The sequence below is a fragment of the Salmo trutta genome, unplaced genomic scaffold, assembly GCF_901001165.1.
Source record: "Salmo trutta unplaced genomic scaffold, fSalTru1.1, whole genome shotgun sequence".
NCBI lineage: Eukaryota > Metazoa > Chordata > Actinopteri > Salmoniformes > Salmonidae > Salmo > Salmo trutta.
The window spans coordinates 2,048,361-2,065,068 of record NW_021823154.1 but is presented as its reverse complement, the minus strand read 5'-3'; the positions used below and the strand labels follow the sequence as shown (position 1 = coordinate 2,065,068).

The 16,708-nt window shown below is 41.2% G+C and overlaps 2 protein-coding genes across 23 annotated transcripts in view; one reads left to right on the top strand and one right to left on the bottom strand.

The window, feature by feature from the left end:
• LOC115189393 (uncharacterized) overlaps positions 1-16,708 on the bottom strand; it is a 415,115-nt gene that overhangs the window by 203,712 nt on the left and 194,695 nt on the right. The gene's annotated exons all lie outside the window — the stretch shown is intronic.
• The window catches only part of LOC115189398 (uncharacterized), a 77,823-nt gene that overhangs the window by 22,026 nt on the left and 39,089 nt on the right, over positions 1-16,708 (top strand). Inside the window, exons 1-3 of one of the 15 annotated variants that reach the window (XM_029747984.1) lie at positions 13,252-13,482; positions 13,978-14,365; positions 14,978-16,646. The exons of the other annotated variants lie outside the window; for them this stretch is intronic. Coding sequence (XP_029603844.1) covers positions 14,029-14,365; positions 14,978-16,646 — 2,006 coding nt within the window. The 5' untranslated portion in view covers positions 13,252-13,482; positions 13,978-14,028. Of the gene's footprint in view, positions 1-13,251; positions 13,483-13,977; positions 14,366-14,977; positions 16,647-16,708 lie in introns of those variants that run through there. 15 annotated transcript variants of the gene reach the window in all.

Sequence of the window (16,708 nt, the reverse complement as noted above, 5' to 3'; positions counted from 1 at the left end):
GGCGATGGCTAGAAGACCGGTGACGTCGACCCGAACAAGGAGAGGAGCCGACTTCGGCGGGAGTCGTGACAACTGTGTTTTCTCTAAAGGTTGAAATCATTACTAGTAAATCCTAAATCATCTGTTTCAAGTTATTGCTGGTATGAAAGCCATCCCACCCCAAGTGTGTATCTTTTCATGCCGATGTAAAAGTTGTTTGTTGAAGACATCTCCCTCTGGCAGGCCGATCTCGGGATAGCTGGACCCGCCCATTTACCAGGATGCACCATCTTAGGTCAATGACGTCGACGGAATCTCCTTTTGGAACGTTCCATTTCTTGGAACTTAGAAGTTCTATCTTGTTAACCGATAAATGGCAGTTTTATGACATATTCAACCTATTCGATACTTGAAATTGTGTTTCAAGTCTCATAACGCTTGTTCAGTATGTTTACAAATAAATTGATTTTATGTTACGATCCTGACCCTTTCCTCATCAGACGGTGATCAACCCTAGAAAACAGGAACTGGACAGACACTATCCTACAATACAGGACTACTATCAACGAGCGAACCTGCTAAAATAAGCACAAGAGTTTAACAATTTAAACGACTCCCATGTATTTTTTTTTACCGAGTTGAAAGAAACGATGTTGTAGCCATTCAGGTTTCATGGATTGTGACTCCTCACTTTAGTACCACTGACAACCTGGTTTAGTTTACTACAACTATCCTGTCCTGGTGACAACCTGGTTTAGTTTACTACAACTCTCCTGTCCCGGTGACAACCTGGTTTAGTTTACTACAACTCTCCTGTCCCGGTGACAACCTGGTTTAGTTTACTATAACTCTCCTGTCCCCATAACAACCTGGTTTAGTTTACTACAACTCTCCTGTCCCCATGACAACCTGGTTTAGTTTACTACAACTCTCCTGTCCTGGTGACAAACTGGTTTAGTTTACTACAACTCTCCTGTACTGGTGACAACCTGGTTTAGTTCACTACAACTCTCCTGTCCTGGTGACAACCTGGTTTAGTTTACTACAACTCTCCTGTCCTGGTGACAACCTGGTTTAGTTTACTACAACTCTCCTGTCCCCATGACAACCTGGTTTAGTTTAATACAACTCTCCTGTCCTGGTGACAACCTGGTTTAGTTTAATACAACTCTCCTGTCCTGGTGACAACCTGGTTTAGTTTACTATAACTCTCCTGTCCCTATGACAACCTGGTTTAGTTTACTATAACTCTCCTGTCCTGGTGACAACCGGGTTTAGTTTATAACTCTCCTGTCCTGGTGACAACCTGGTTTAGTTTACTACAATTCTCCTGTCCTGGTGACAACCTGGTTTAGTTTAATACAACTCTCCTGTCCTGGTGACAACCTGGTTTAGTTTACTACAACTCTCCTGTCCCGGTGACAACCGGGTTTAGTTTATAACTCTCCTGTCCCGGTGACAACCTGGTTTAGTTTACTATAACTCTCCTGTCCTGGTGACAACCGGGTTTAGTTTATAACTCTCCTGTCCTGGTGACAACCTGGTTTAGTTTACTACAATTCTCCTGTCCTGGTGACAACCTGGTTTAGTTTAATACAACTCTCCTGTCCTGGTGACAACCTGGTTTAGTTTACTACAACTCTCCTGTACCGGTGACAACCTGGTTTAGTTTACTACAACTCTCCTGTCCCGGTGACAACCTGGTTTAGTTTACTACATCTCTTCTGTCCCCATAACAACCTGGTTTAGTTTACTACAACTCTCCTGTCCCGGTGACAACCTGGTTTTAGTTTACTACAACTCTCCTGTCCCGGTGACAACCTGGTTTAGTTTACTACAACTCTCCTGTCCCCATAACAACCTGGTTTAGTTTACTACAACTCTCCTGTCCCCATAACAACCTGGTTTAGTTTACTACGACTCTCCTGTCCTGGTGACAACCTGGTTTAGTTTACTACAACTCTCCTGTCCCCATAACAACCTGGTTTAGTTTACTACAACTCTCCTGTCCCGGTGACAACCTGGTTTAGTTTATAACTCTCCTGTCCTGGTGACAACCGGGTTTAGTTTACTATAACTCTCCTGTCCTGGTGACAACCCGGTTTAGTTTACTACACTCTCCTGTCCCGGTGACAACCTGGTTTAGTTTACTACAACTCTCCTGTCCTGGTGACAACCTGGTTTAGTTTACTACAACTCTCCTGTCCCGGTGACAACCTGGTTTAGTTTAATACAACTCTCCTGTCCCGGTGACAACCTGGTTTAGTTTACTACAACTCTCCTGTCCCGGTGACAACCTGGTTTAATTTACTACAACTCTCCTGTCCTGATGACAACCTGGTTTAGGTTACTACAACTCTCCTGTCCAGGTGACAACCTGGTTTAGTTTACTACAACTCTCCTGTCCCCATAACAACCTGGTTTAGTTTACTACAACTCTCCTGTCCCCTTAACAACCTGGTTTAGTTTACTACAACTCTCCTGTCCTGGTGACAACCTGGTTTAGTTTACTACAACTCTCCTGTCCCGGTGACAACCTGGTTTAGTTTACTACAACTCTCCTGTCCCCATAACAACCTGGTTTAGTTTATAACTCTCCTGTCCCGGTGACAACCTGGTTTAGTTTACTATAACTCTTCTATCCCCATGACAACCTGGTTTAGTTTACTACAACTCTCCTGTCCTGCTGACAACCTGGTTTAGTTTACTACAACTCTCCTGTCCCGGTGACAACCTGGTTTAGTTTACTACAACTCTCCTGTCCCCATGACAACCTGGTTTAGTTTACTACAACTCTCCTGTACCGGTGACAACCTGGTTTAGTTCACTACAACTCTCCTGTCCTGGTGACAACCTGGTTTAGTTTACTACAACTCTCCTGTCCTGGTGACAACCTGGTTTAGTTTACTACAACTCTCCTGTCCTGGTGACAACCTGGTTTAGTTTAATACAACTCTCCTGTCCTGGTGACAACCTGGTTTAGTTTAATACAACTCTCCTGTCCTAGTGACAACCTGGTTTAGTTTACTATAACTCTCCTGTCCCCATGACAACCTGGTTTAGTTTACTATAACTGTCCTGTCCCGGTGACAACCTGGTTTAGTTTATAACTCTCCTGTCCTGGTGACAACCTGGTTTAGTTTACTACAACTCTCCTGTCCTGGTGACAACCTGGTTTAGTTTAATACAACTCTACTGTCCTGGTGACAACCTGGTTTAGTTTACTACAACTCTCCTGTCCCGGTGACAACCTGGTTTAGTTTACTACAACTCTCCTGTCCCGGTGACAACCTGGTTTAGTTTACTACAACTCTCCTGTCCCCATGACAACCTGGTTTAGTTTACTACAACTCTCCTGTCCTGGTGACAACCTGGTTTAGTTTACTACAACTCTCCTGTGGGATCTTAGTCCAGCATGGGTTCTCGTCTCTCCCCAATCTCAGGTATGTTGATGAATCGATATTAAATATTATATTGCTTTACTTAGTGTCATTTATTAACTGTACTAATAGTGTAGTAATAACCATGTATCTTGATAGTGTAGTCTATATAGAACTATAAACCATGTCTCTTGATAGTGTAGTCTATATAGAACTATAAACCATGTATCTTGATAGTGTAGTCTATATAGGACTATAAACCATGTCTCTTGATAGTGTAGTCTATATAGAACTATAAACCATGTATCTTGATAGTGTAGTCTATATAGGACTATAAACCATGTCTCTTGATAGTGTAGTCTATATAGAACTATAAACCATGTCTCTTGATAGTGTAGTCTATATAGAACTATAAACCATGTATCTTGATAGTGTAGTCTATATAGGACTATAAACCATGTATCTTGATAGTGTAGTCTATATAGGACTATAAACCATGTCTCTTGATAGTGTAGTCTATATAGAACTATAAACCATGTCTCTTGATAGTGTAGTCTATATAGGACTATAAACCATGTCTGACATGCATTACATATTCTATATAAATGGGGCACGTTCACTGAGCAGGACCCAACTTTTGGGAACGTCCAGATAGATATAGACCTACGCTATGTTGATAGAACCTCTCTGAACGCTGCCCTGGGGTGTATTCATCAGGAACCAAACAGAAACACACTGACCGAAACAGGGAGGCACTAAGCTAAACTTGTCCAACGTTTTGCTACGGCGTTCTCTAATGAATACACCCTGCATGTACCGTTTTAGCACACCTGATAAGTTACTACAACAATGATTAATAAACCAATTATTGATTACTACAACGATTACTACAACAATGCCACGTTCAGTATCCAAATGTTGTTGAACATTCCCGATAGAAATGCCATGAATAGACCCGACGTGATTCCTTATTATTTATTCACGTCAGAGAGAGGCTTGTCTGTTCTACATAGCGTCTCTATCTGAATGTTCCAAAACGTTGCGTCTTGCTGAACGCACCACAAAGTTTTTATAGACGGAAGTAGCCTAAAGGTGAAAGTACAATGTACACACGACATTAGAGATTTCAGAGATGCAAGGTAAGACTTTTCTAACAATCGATCATAATAAGAACATTGCAATTTAAGGTTTCCTAATACATTTTGGGTGGGCTAGACTACACATGGACCGAGAATTGAGAGCCCTCCAACTTGTCAACATTTTGATCAGAAGTTTATAATGCGGTCTAGTGTATTTGGTTGGCTGGTCCATATAGTAGTGTATAATGGCCCATATAGTAGTGTATAATGTGGTCTAGTGTATTTGGTTGGCTGGTCCATATAGTAGTGTATAATGGCCCATATAGTAGTGTATAATGTGGTCTAGTGTATTTGGTTGGCTGGTCCATATAGTAGTGTATAATGGCCCATATTGTAGTTTATAATGTGGTCTAGTGTATTTGGTTGGCTGGCCCATATAGTACTGTATAATGTGGTATGTGTATTTGTTTGGCTGGCCCATATAGTAGTGTATAATGTGGTCTAGTGTATTTGGTTGGCTGGCCCATATAGTACTGTATAATGTGGTCTAGTGTATTTGGTTGGCTGGTCCATATAGTAGTGTATAATGGTCCATATAGTAGTGTATAATGTGGTCTAGTGTATTTGGTTGGCTGGTCCATATAGTAGTTTATAATGGCCCATATAGTAGTGTATAATGGTCCATATAGTAGTGTATAATGTGGTCTAGTGTATTTGGTTGGCTGGTCCATATAGTAGTGTATAATGTGGTCTAGTATATTTGGATGACTGGTCCATATAGTAGTGTATAATGTGGTCTAGTGTATTTGGTTGGCTGTTCCATATAGTAGTGTATAATGTGGTCTAGTGTATTTGGTTGGCTGGTCCATATAGTAGTGTATAATGTGGTCTAGTGTATTTGGATGACTGGTCCATATAGTAGTGTATAATGGGGTCTAGTGTATTTGGTTGGCTGGTCCATATAGTAGTGTATAATGGGGTCTAGTGTATTTGGTTGGCTGGTCCATATAGTAGTGTATAATGTGGTCTAGTGTATTTGGTTGGCTGGTCCATATAGTAGTGTATAATGTGGTCTAGTGTATTTGGTTGGCTGGCCCATATGGTAGTGTATAATGGGGTCTAGTGTATTTGGTTGGCTGGTCCATATAGTAGTTTATAATGGCCCATATAGTAGTGTATAATGGGGTCTAGTGTATTTGGTTGGCTGGTCCATATAGTAGTGTATAATGGGGTCTAGTGTATTTGGTTGGCTGGTCCATATAGTAGTGTATAATGGGGTCTAGTGTATTTGGTTGGCTGGTCCATATAGTAGTGTATAATGTGGTCTAGTGTATTTGGTTAGCTGGCCCATATAGTAGTGTATAATGGGGTCTAGTGTATTTGGTTAGCTGGTCCATATAGTAGTGTATAATGTGGTCTAGTGTATTTGGTTGGCTGGTCCATATAGTAGTGTATAATGTGGTCTAGTATATTTGGATGACTGGTCCATATAGTAGTGTATAATGTGGTCTAGTGTATTTGGTTGGCTGGTCCATATAGTAGTTTATAATGGCCCATATAGTAGTGTATAATGCGGTCTAGTGTATTTGGTTGGCTGGTCCATATAGTAGTGTATAATGTGGTCTAGTGTATTTGGTTGGCTGGTCCATATAGTAGTGTATAATGGGGTCTAGTGTATTTGGTTGGCTGGTCCATATAGTAGTGTATAATGTGGTCTAGTGTATTTGGTTAGCTGGTCCATATAGTAGTGTATAATGGGGTCTAGTGTATTTGGTTAGCTGGTCCATATAGTAGTGTATAATGTGGTCTAGTGTATTTGGATGACTGGTCCATATAGTAGTGTATAATGGGGTCTAGTGTATTTGGTTAGCTGGTCCATATAGTAGTGTATAATGGTCCATATAGTAGTGTATAATGTGGTCTAGTGTATTTGGTTGGCTGGTCCATATAGTAGTGTATAATGTGGTCTAGTGTATTTGGATGACTGGTCCATATAGTAGTATATAATGGGGTCTAGTGTATTTGGTTGGCTGGTCCATATAGTAGTGTATAATGTGGTCTAGTGTATTTGGTTAGCTGGTCCATATAGTAGTGTATAATGGGGTCTAGTGTATTTGGTTAGCTGGTCCATATAGTAGGGTATAATGTGGTCTAGTGTATTTGGTTGGCTGGTCCATATAGTAGTGTATAATGTGGTCTAGTGTATTTGGTTGGCTGGTCCATATAGTAGTGTATAATGGGGTCTAGTGTATTTGGTTGGCTGGTCCATATAGTAGTGTATAATGTGGTCTAGTGTATTTGGTTAGCTGGTCCATATAGTAGTGTATAATGTGGTCTAGTGTATTTGGTTGGCTGGTCCATATAGTAGTTTATAATGTGGTCTAGTGTATTTGGTTGGCTGGTCCATATAGTAGTGTATAATGGGGTCTAGTGTATTTGGTTAGCTGGTCCATATAGTAGTGTATAATGGTCCATATAGTAGTGTATAATGGGGTCTAGTGTATTTGGTTAGCTGGTCTATATAGTAGTGTATAATGTTCCATATAGTAGTGTATAATGGGGTCTAGTGTATTTGGTTGGCTGGTCCATATAGTAGTGTATAATGTGGTCTAGTGTATTTCGTTGGCTGGTCCATATAGTAGTGTATAATGGGGTCTAGTGTATTTGGTTGGCTGGTCCATATAGTAGTGTATAATGGGGTCTAGTGTATTTGGTTAGCTGGTCCATATAATGTTACTTTAGTAGTTTCATGTTCACTTTAGTTTGTCTTTTCTCTAGAGAATGTAGCCTTTATACAGCCCACACCAGGGTTTCAATAGAGAATGTAGCCTTTATACAGCCCACACCAGGGTTTCTCTAGAGAATGTAGCCTTTATACAGCCCACACCAGGGTTTCAATAGAGAATGTAGCCTTTATACAGCCCACACCAGGGTTTCAATAGAGAATGTAGCCTTTATACAGCCCACACCAGGGTTTCAATAGAGAATGTAGCCTTTATACAGCCCACACCAGGGTTTCAATAGAGAATGTAGCCTTTATACAGCCCACACCAGGGTTTCAATAGAGAATGTAGCCTTTATACAGCCCACACCAGGGTTTCAATAGAGAATGTAGCCTTTATACAGCCCACACCAGGGTTTCAATAGAGAATATAGCCTTTATACAGCCCACACCAGGGTTTCAATAGAGAATATAGCCTTTATACAGCCCACACCAGGGTTTCAATAGAGAATATAGCCTTTATACAGCCCACACCAGGGTTTCAATAGAGAATGTAGCCTTTATACAGCCCACACCAGGGTTTCAATAGAGAATGTAGCCTTTATACAGCCCACACCAGGGTTTCAATAGAGAATGTAGCCTTTATACAGCCCACACCAGGGTTTCAATAGAGAATATAGCCTTTATACAGCCCACACCAGGGTTTCAATAGAGAATGTAGCCTTTATACAGCCCACACCAGGGTTTCAATAGAGAATGTAGCCTTTATACAGCCCACACCAGGGTTTCAATAGAGAATATAGCCTTTATACAGCCCACACCAGGGTTTCTCTAGAGAATGTAGCCTTTATACAGCCCACACCAGGGTTTCAATAGAGAATGTAGCCTTTATACAGCCCACACCAGGGTTTCAATAGAGAATGTAGCCTTTATACAGCCCACACCAGGGTTTCAATAGAGAATGTAGCCTTTATACAGCCCACACCAGGGTTTCAATAGAGAATGTAGCCTTTATACAGCCCACACCAGGGTTTCAATAGAGAATGTAGCCTTTATACAGCCCACACCAGGGTTTCAATAGAGAATGTAGCCTTTATACAGCCCACACCAGGGTTTCAATAGAGAATGTACCCTTTATACAGCCCACACCAGGGTTTCTCTAGAGAATGTAGCCTTTATACAGCCCACTCCAGGGTTTCTCTAGAGAATGTAGCCTTTATACAGCCCACACCAGGGTTTCAATAGAGAATGTAGCCTTTATACAGCCCACACCAGGGTTTCCCTAGAGAATGTAGCCTTTATACAGCCCACACCAGGGTTTCAATAGAGAATGTAGCCTTTATACAGCCCACACCAGGGTTTCTCTAGAGAATGTAGCCTTTATACAGCCCACACCAGGGTTTCAATAGAGAATGTAGCCTTTATACAGCCCACACCAGGGTTTCAATAGAGAATGTAGCCTTTATACAGCCCACACCAGGGTTTATCTAGAGAATGTAGCCTTTATACAGCCCACACCAGGGTTTCCCTAGAGAATGTAGCCTTTATACAGCCCACACCAGGGTTTCAATAGAGAATGTAGCCTTTATACAGCCCACACCAGGGTTTCTCTAGAGAATGTAGCCTTTATACAGCCCAATCCAGGGTTTCTCTAGAGAATGTAGCCTTTATACAGCCCACACCAGGGTTTCTCTGGGTTTCTCTAGAGAATATAGCCTTTATACAGCCCACTCCAGGGTGTCTCTAGAGAATGTAGCCTATATACAGCCCACACCAGGGTTTCTCTAGAGAATGTAGCCTTTATACAGCCCACACCAGGGTTTCTCTAGAGAATATAGCCTTTATACAGCCCACACCAGGGTTTACCCAACTCGTCCCTGCCCCAGAATTGCATTGGGGGCATTCTTATATGTCCAGCCTAACCTATGGCTTGGAAACGGAAATGGGGTATCAGCCTAATCACACCAACAGAACCAATTATTTTGAAATTACACAAATATTACTGTCTTAGAATTTATACAGCAATATTCCAACATTGTTTAGCATGATATTGTCCAGTTGTGGCATTTTTTCACTATATTTATCGGTTTGCATCAGTTACAGTGGGGGACTTTTTTTGAGAAGGCGAACTGCCGATTCCACTATTGCTGCTCACGCCACACTGGTCCACATCAGAATGAAACCTGCGAGTCTCCGCTGTCCGCTCAGGCGGGAGAGAGGACGAACAACTATGAACGGTAGACCTACAATCTGCAGTATTTACAACTGTTGAATGGCAACTGATTTTTACAATAGAAAACCCTCATGAGCGCCGTTGCCTACACCTGTCATAACAGAGATGATAACTATCACCTGTCATAACAGAGATGATAACTATCACCTGTCATAACAGAGATGATAACTATCACCTGTCATAACAGAGATGCCAACTCTCACCTGTCATAACAGAGATGATAACTATCACCTGTCATAACAGAGATGCCAACTCTCACCTGTCATAACAGAGATGATAACTATCACCTGTCATAACAGAGATGATAACTATCACCTGTCATAACAGAGATGATAACTATCACCTGTCATAACAGAGATGATAACTATCACCTGTCATAACAGAGATGCCAACTCTCACCTGTCATAACAGAGATGATAACTATCACCTGTCATAACAGAGATGCCAACTTTCACCTGTCATAACAGAGATGCCAACTCTCACCTGTCATAACAGAGATGCCAACTCTCACCTGTCATAACAGAGATGATAACTATCACCTGTCATAACAGAGATGATAACTATCACCTGTCATAACAGAGATGCCAACGCTCACCTGTCATAACAGAGATGATAACTCTCACCTGTCATAACAGAGATGATAACTATCACCTGTCATAACAGAGATGATAACTCTCACCTGTCATAACAGAGATGATAACTATCACCTGTCATAACAGAGATGATAACTCTCACCTGTCATAACAGAGATGATAACTATCACCTGTCATAACAGAGATGATAACTATCACCTGTCATAACAGAGATGCCAACTCTCACCTGTCATAACAGAGATGATAACTATCACCTGTCATAACAGAGATGATAACTATCACCTGTCATAACAGAGATGATAACTATCACCTGTCATAACAGAGATGCCAACTCTCACCTGTCATAACAGAGATGCCAACTCTCACCTGTCATAACAGAGATGCCAACTCTCACCTGTCATAACAGAGATGCCAACTCTCACCTGTCATAACAGAGATGATAACTATCACCTGTCATAACAGAGATGCCAACTCTCACCTGTCATAACAGAGATGATAACTATCACCTGTCATAACAGAGATGCCAACTCTCACCTGTCATAACAGAGATGATAACTATCACCTGTCATAACAGAGATGCCAACTCTCACCTGTCATAACAGAGATGATAACTATCACCTGTCATAACAGAGATGCCAACTCTCACCTGTCATAACAGAGATGCCAACTCTCACCTGTCATAACAGAGATGATAACTATCACCTGTCATAACAGAGATGATAACTATCACCTGTCATAACAGAGATGCCAACTCTCACCTGTCATAACAGAGATGATAACTCTCACCTGTCATAACAGAGATGATAACTATCACCTGTCATAACAGAGATGATAACTCTCACCTGTCATAACAGAGATGATAACTATCACCTGTCATAACAGAGATGATAACTCTCACCTGTCATAACAGAGATGATAACTATCACCTGTCATAACAGAGATGATAACTATCACCTGTCATAACAGAGATGCCAACTCTCACCTGTCATAACAGAGATGATAACTATCACCTGTCATAACAGAGATGATAACTATCACCTGTCATAACAGAGATGATAACTATCACCTGTCATAACAGAGATGCCAACTCTCACCTGTCATAACAGAGATGCCAACTCTCACCTGTCATAACAGAGATGCCAACTCTCACCTGTCATAACAGAGATGCCAACTCTCACCTGTCATAACAGAGATGATAACTATCACCTGTCATAACAGAGATGCCAACTCTCACCTGTCATAACAGAGATGATAACTATCACCTGTCATAACAGAGATGATAACTCTCACCTGTCATAACAGAGATGATAACTATCACCTGTCATAACAGAGATGATAACTATCACCTGTCATAACAGAGATGCCAACTCTCACCTGTCATAACAGAGATAATAACTATCACCTGTCATAACAGAGATGCCAACTCTCACCTGTCATAACAGAGATGCCAACTCTCACCTGTCATAACAGAGATGATAACTATCACCTGTCATAACAGAGATGCCAACTCTCACCTGTCATAACAGAGATGCCAACTCTCACCTGTCATAACAGAGATGATAACTATCACCTGTCATAACAGAGATGATAACTATCACCTGTCATAACAGAGATGCCAACTCTCACCTGTCATAACAGAGATGATAACTCTCACCTGTCATAACAGAGATGATAACTATCACCTGTCATAACAGAGATGATAACTCTCACCTGTCATAACAGAGATGATAACTATCACCTGTCATAACAGAGATGATAACTCTCACCTGTCATAACAGAGATGATAACTATCACCTGTCATAACAGAGATGATAACTATCACCTGTCATAACAGAGATGCCAACTCTCACCTGTCATAACAGAGATGATAACTATCACCTGTCATAACAGAGATGATAACTATCACCTGTCATAACAGAGATGATAACTATCACCTGTCATAACAGAGATGCCAACTCTCACCTGTCATAACAGAGATGCCAACTCTCACCTGTCATAACAGAGATGCCAACTCTCACCTGTCATAACAGAGATGCCAACTCTCACCTGTCATAACAGAGATGATAACTATCACCTGTCATAACAGAGATGCCAACTCTCACCTGTCATAACAGAGATGATAACTATCACCTGTCATAACAGAGATGATAACTCTCACCTGTCATAACAGAGATGCCAACTCTCACCTGTCATAACAGAGATGCCAACTCTCACCTGTCATAACAGAGATGCCAACTCTCACCTGTCATAACAGAGATGATAACTATCACCTGTCATAACAGAGATGCCAACTCTCACCTGTCATAACAGAGATGCCAACTCTCACCTGTCATAACAGAGATGCCAACTCTCACCTGTCATAACAGAGATGATAACTATCACCTGTCATAACAGAGATGATAACTCTCACCTGTCATAACAGAGATGCCAACTCTCACCTGTCATAACAGAGATGCCAACTCTCACCTGTCATAACAGAGATGCCAACTCTCACCTGTCATAACAGAGATGATAACTATCACCTGTCATAACAGAGATGGTAACTCTCACCTGTCATAACAGAGATGATAACTATCACCTGTCATAACAGAGATGATAACTATCACCTGTCATAACAGAGATCATAACTATCACCTGTCATAACAGAGACGACGCATTTGACCCTCTAATTCTGGCACACCTCTTATATCTCACGCAAAATACTTTCTTAGTCTCCAATGTAATAACTGACTGCTCACTGCTGTAGTTCATTCATTCAGCAAGCAGCCTGGAAACTCCAGAGACAAGTTCCACATCATAGTTTACACGTCATTAAGATTATAACTCCTATAGATTTTAATAGACTGACCGACCGGCTTCATTCATAATGCATGAATGAAATGATAGTCATTGCCCGGGACTAAACTAATTGGGGAATGTTCACTGAACAGGACCCAATGTTTTGGAACATTCAGATGTTATGAACAAACATGCCTCTCTGACATTTAGAATAGTGAATCAGGTCGGCTCTATATCTGGTAATTATATCTGTAACATTCGACAACGTTTGGCGACTGAACGTTGCCCTGGGGTGTATTCATCAGGAACCAAACGGAAACGAACCGGCCGAAACAGGGAGGGACGAATCTTAACTTGTCCAGTGAGAATGGCTATTTTCTGTTGCAAACTGTTTTGCCACGATTTGCACTATTGAATACACCCATGGAAAGTATGAGACAGCGTTCCTGCTGGTGATTACAACAACAAAACCACGTTCAGGAGCCAAACGCTGTCGAATGTTGCCGATAGAAATGCCATGAATAGAGCGGACGTTATTCCTTATTCTAAATGTCAGATGTTTGTTCTACGTCGTGTATTTCTATCTGAACGTTCCAAAACGTTGCGTCTTGCTGAACCGCCCCTATAATGTTTTTATACACGGAAGTATAAGTGAAAGTAAAATAGGTATAGCTACACACGAGGCCACTGCAGCAGAGACAGATTTCAGGGACACGAGGTAAGGGTTTTCAAAACAATCTATCATAATAACGTGTTAAATGACGGCTAGGCCCTACTTGCTACATTTTAGCTGGTCCAGACTAGACTTCATAAAAAGGTCGGAAAATTGAGTCTAACGAATTGTCAAAGGATCTGCAGTCCATAAATCTGACTAGTATATTTAGTTGTCTATAGGACGTATACAAACTAGTTTGATTTGTTTCTTTATATCCTAAATAATATAATATCAGGTTGTATTGTCATCCGCTGATCTTAGCGCAGTAACGACTAGCGCAGTAACGACTAGCGCAGTTACCTACTAGCGCATTGTTTGTTGTTTGGGGTTTTTGTACAGCACTTTGTGACATCAGCTGATGTAATAAGGGCTTTATAAATACATTTGATTGAGTGTATGTTTTGTTTACATGGGATAAAAAGTTTTAAATGAAATAAATAAACCTAATCATTACTTGACTGTTCTACTATTGACTGACTATGTACTGTCTTCTTCCAGAGATCCTACGTGTTGAAACATACCAGTGATGCTGCAGAAATAACCTGAGACATGGCTTCTACAAATCAATCTGCTTTAGAGTACATTACAAATGGAAGGCGACGTCTCATTGGAAGGCTCCAGAATCTGCCCCTCATTGTGGAAAACCTGTTCCAGCGCAAGGTTCTTCATGAAGAGGAAGTCAGTAAAATTCAGGCTGAAGTTGACCGTTTTGACCAAACCAGAAAAATACTGGACTGGGTCTCGGCCAAAGGAGAGGCTGCATGCTACGAGTTACTGACGATTCTAGACATCACAAGGAAGAGGACCTTATGCGACGCTGACTTACAGCAATGGATCAGCTGCTTCCCCTTGGAGGAAGACCCAGAGATGATAGACTATCTTGTTGGTAAGTGATCGTATAGTATCCTATTAGTATACACTATATAGTATACAATTGGCAGGGCTGAAAATAGCACACCTGTTGAAATGTGTCGTTCAAATATTATTTTAGGTGTGGTTAATTTAGCTTACTGTGCGGTTCAGTAAACAGGGTTTGTACTTTTGGCACTATTCCTTTAGTTCCATGGTGCTGGGGAAGCTATTTGAAGCGCACATTGAAGGGGGTTAATGTACCTTTTTTAGATTGTTCATCCAAAACAAGGACGACCAATGCCCTCTTCATGAAGTAAAAATGCCTTTATAATGATGGTATGTTCAGTAGAGATTTGTGTCATTGTACTCCTTGACGAAGGCTATGCTGAAACGTGTCAGAGTTTTTATAGATATTGTTCTGTTGAACATGCCATCATAATAAAGGCATTGTAACTTTGTTTTTAGTGCCCCTTGGTCCTTCTTGTTTTTTATGACCATTTATCCCCAAAAGATCACCTTCAATCTATGAAGATCTACTAGTGTATCCTTGTAGCTTTCTATCCTGATATTCTCTTGTCCTTTAGATTGGCTTTGATTTGTTGGCACAGTGCATTTACTCTCTCTTCCCTTAATACCCTTATTTTAGGTTCGAAACCCTGTCACAGATATCAGACACAGCTGAAATGTGAAGCATGGAAGATCACAGAGGGTGCATGGAAACAAAGCTGTAGTCTCCTATCAGAGAGATTTAGAAATGAGGGGACTTTCTCTTACACCCCTCTTGTGTTAGATACAGATGTGCGTTCATCTGACTCTAAAATGAAGAATAAAAGATGCAAGAAAGCTCGGCCTAAAAAGCTAAAGAGCTTCATCCCCATCGCCAAACAGGAAACATCCCCGGCCGACCTGCTAAAAACACATGAGAAAAAAATCCTCCTGATTGGAAAACCTGGAATTGGAAAAACAACAGTTACCCATCAAATGTTGAACTTCTGGGCAGAGAAAGATCACAAGGAACTAGATTACATGTTTTATTTTTATGTGAGAGACATTTCACACAGAAAACCCATGAACCTGGAGGACCTTCTCTTTAACATGTACAGTGAGCCAAAAGAAAGCAAAGAAGAAGTGTTACAGGATATTAAGAATAACTCTGAAAACGTTGTCATCATATTTGATGGAGTCACAGACCTCTCCTATCTATCGGTAGTAAAGGACCTTGTGGAGAAACTCCTCCCTGATGCAAAGATTGTGACCACATGCAGACCAGATCAATCTGAAGACTTCCTGACAGACCGGCCCGTAGACTGGTTCAGAGTGGAGGTGAAAGGGTTCAGTGATGAATCCATCAGGGCTTACTTAACACAGATGCTGAGTGCTGAGCCTGACTCCTTGAGCAGTGTGTTAAACAACCTAGAGTTGTTCAGTCTGTGTCATGTCCCAATGTATGCACTGATGGTGGTTACCTGCATTTATTTCCCTACCTCAGAGGCTTCTAAACAGACATGCACTATAACTGGAATGTACTGCAACATCCTCCGTCACTGCATCCAAAAACACAGTGGCAAACGACGTAAGGAAACCGACGAGTGTCTCAAAGAAAACAGAGAGAAAATATTGACTTTGGCAGAAATTGCTTTTGATGCAACAAATGAAAAAAACATGAACTTGACAACACTGAGTTGTGAAGAAAGCAGTGTCCATTTTGCATTCTTGGGGGCATTTATGGTTAAGATTTCACCAACAGTGTTAGACACTTACTTTGCATTTCTCCACTACACAATGCAGGAGTTCTTTGGTGCCCTTTGGCTCTTACAGAATCCAGACAAAATCAGAGAGGTTCTAGAGAAGTGCCAGACTGAACAATGGAAACACACAAAACACTTGATTCCTTTCCTGTGTGGGCTTCTGAATGAGAGGAATATTAGATTGGTAAAAAGTCTAGTTCCAGCTCAACAGATCAAGAAGACGTCAGATTGGTTCTTCAAGGAAGTGGTGAACACATTTCTTCCATCTCAAACAAACCAAGATGATGCAGAAGGTGGTGCTCCTGAGTCTGAGATAGATCTTCTGTTTTTGTGTCAGTGCTTGTATGAATATCAGTCTACTGAGGCCTGTCTGCTTCTCCTGGACAAACTGGACTATCATCTAGACCTGAGTGGAGAACATCTTGATCCTCACCAGTGCTGTGCAGTCTCTTATGTGACCAGTCAGTCTGCAGAGAGAAAGGTTGGCTTGGACCTGAACGGCTGCACTGTGTCAGACCAAGGAGTAAGACTGATACTGGGCTCTCTGAATAATGTCAGACATCTTGGGTAATATTTGTGTTATCTAATTCACCAGTGTATTTCACATTAACCAGCCAAAGAAAATGTAT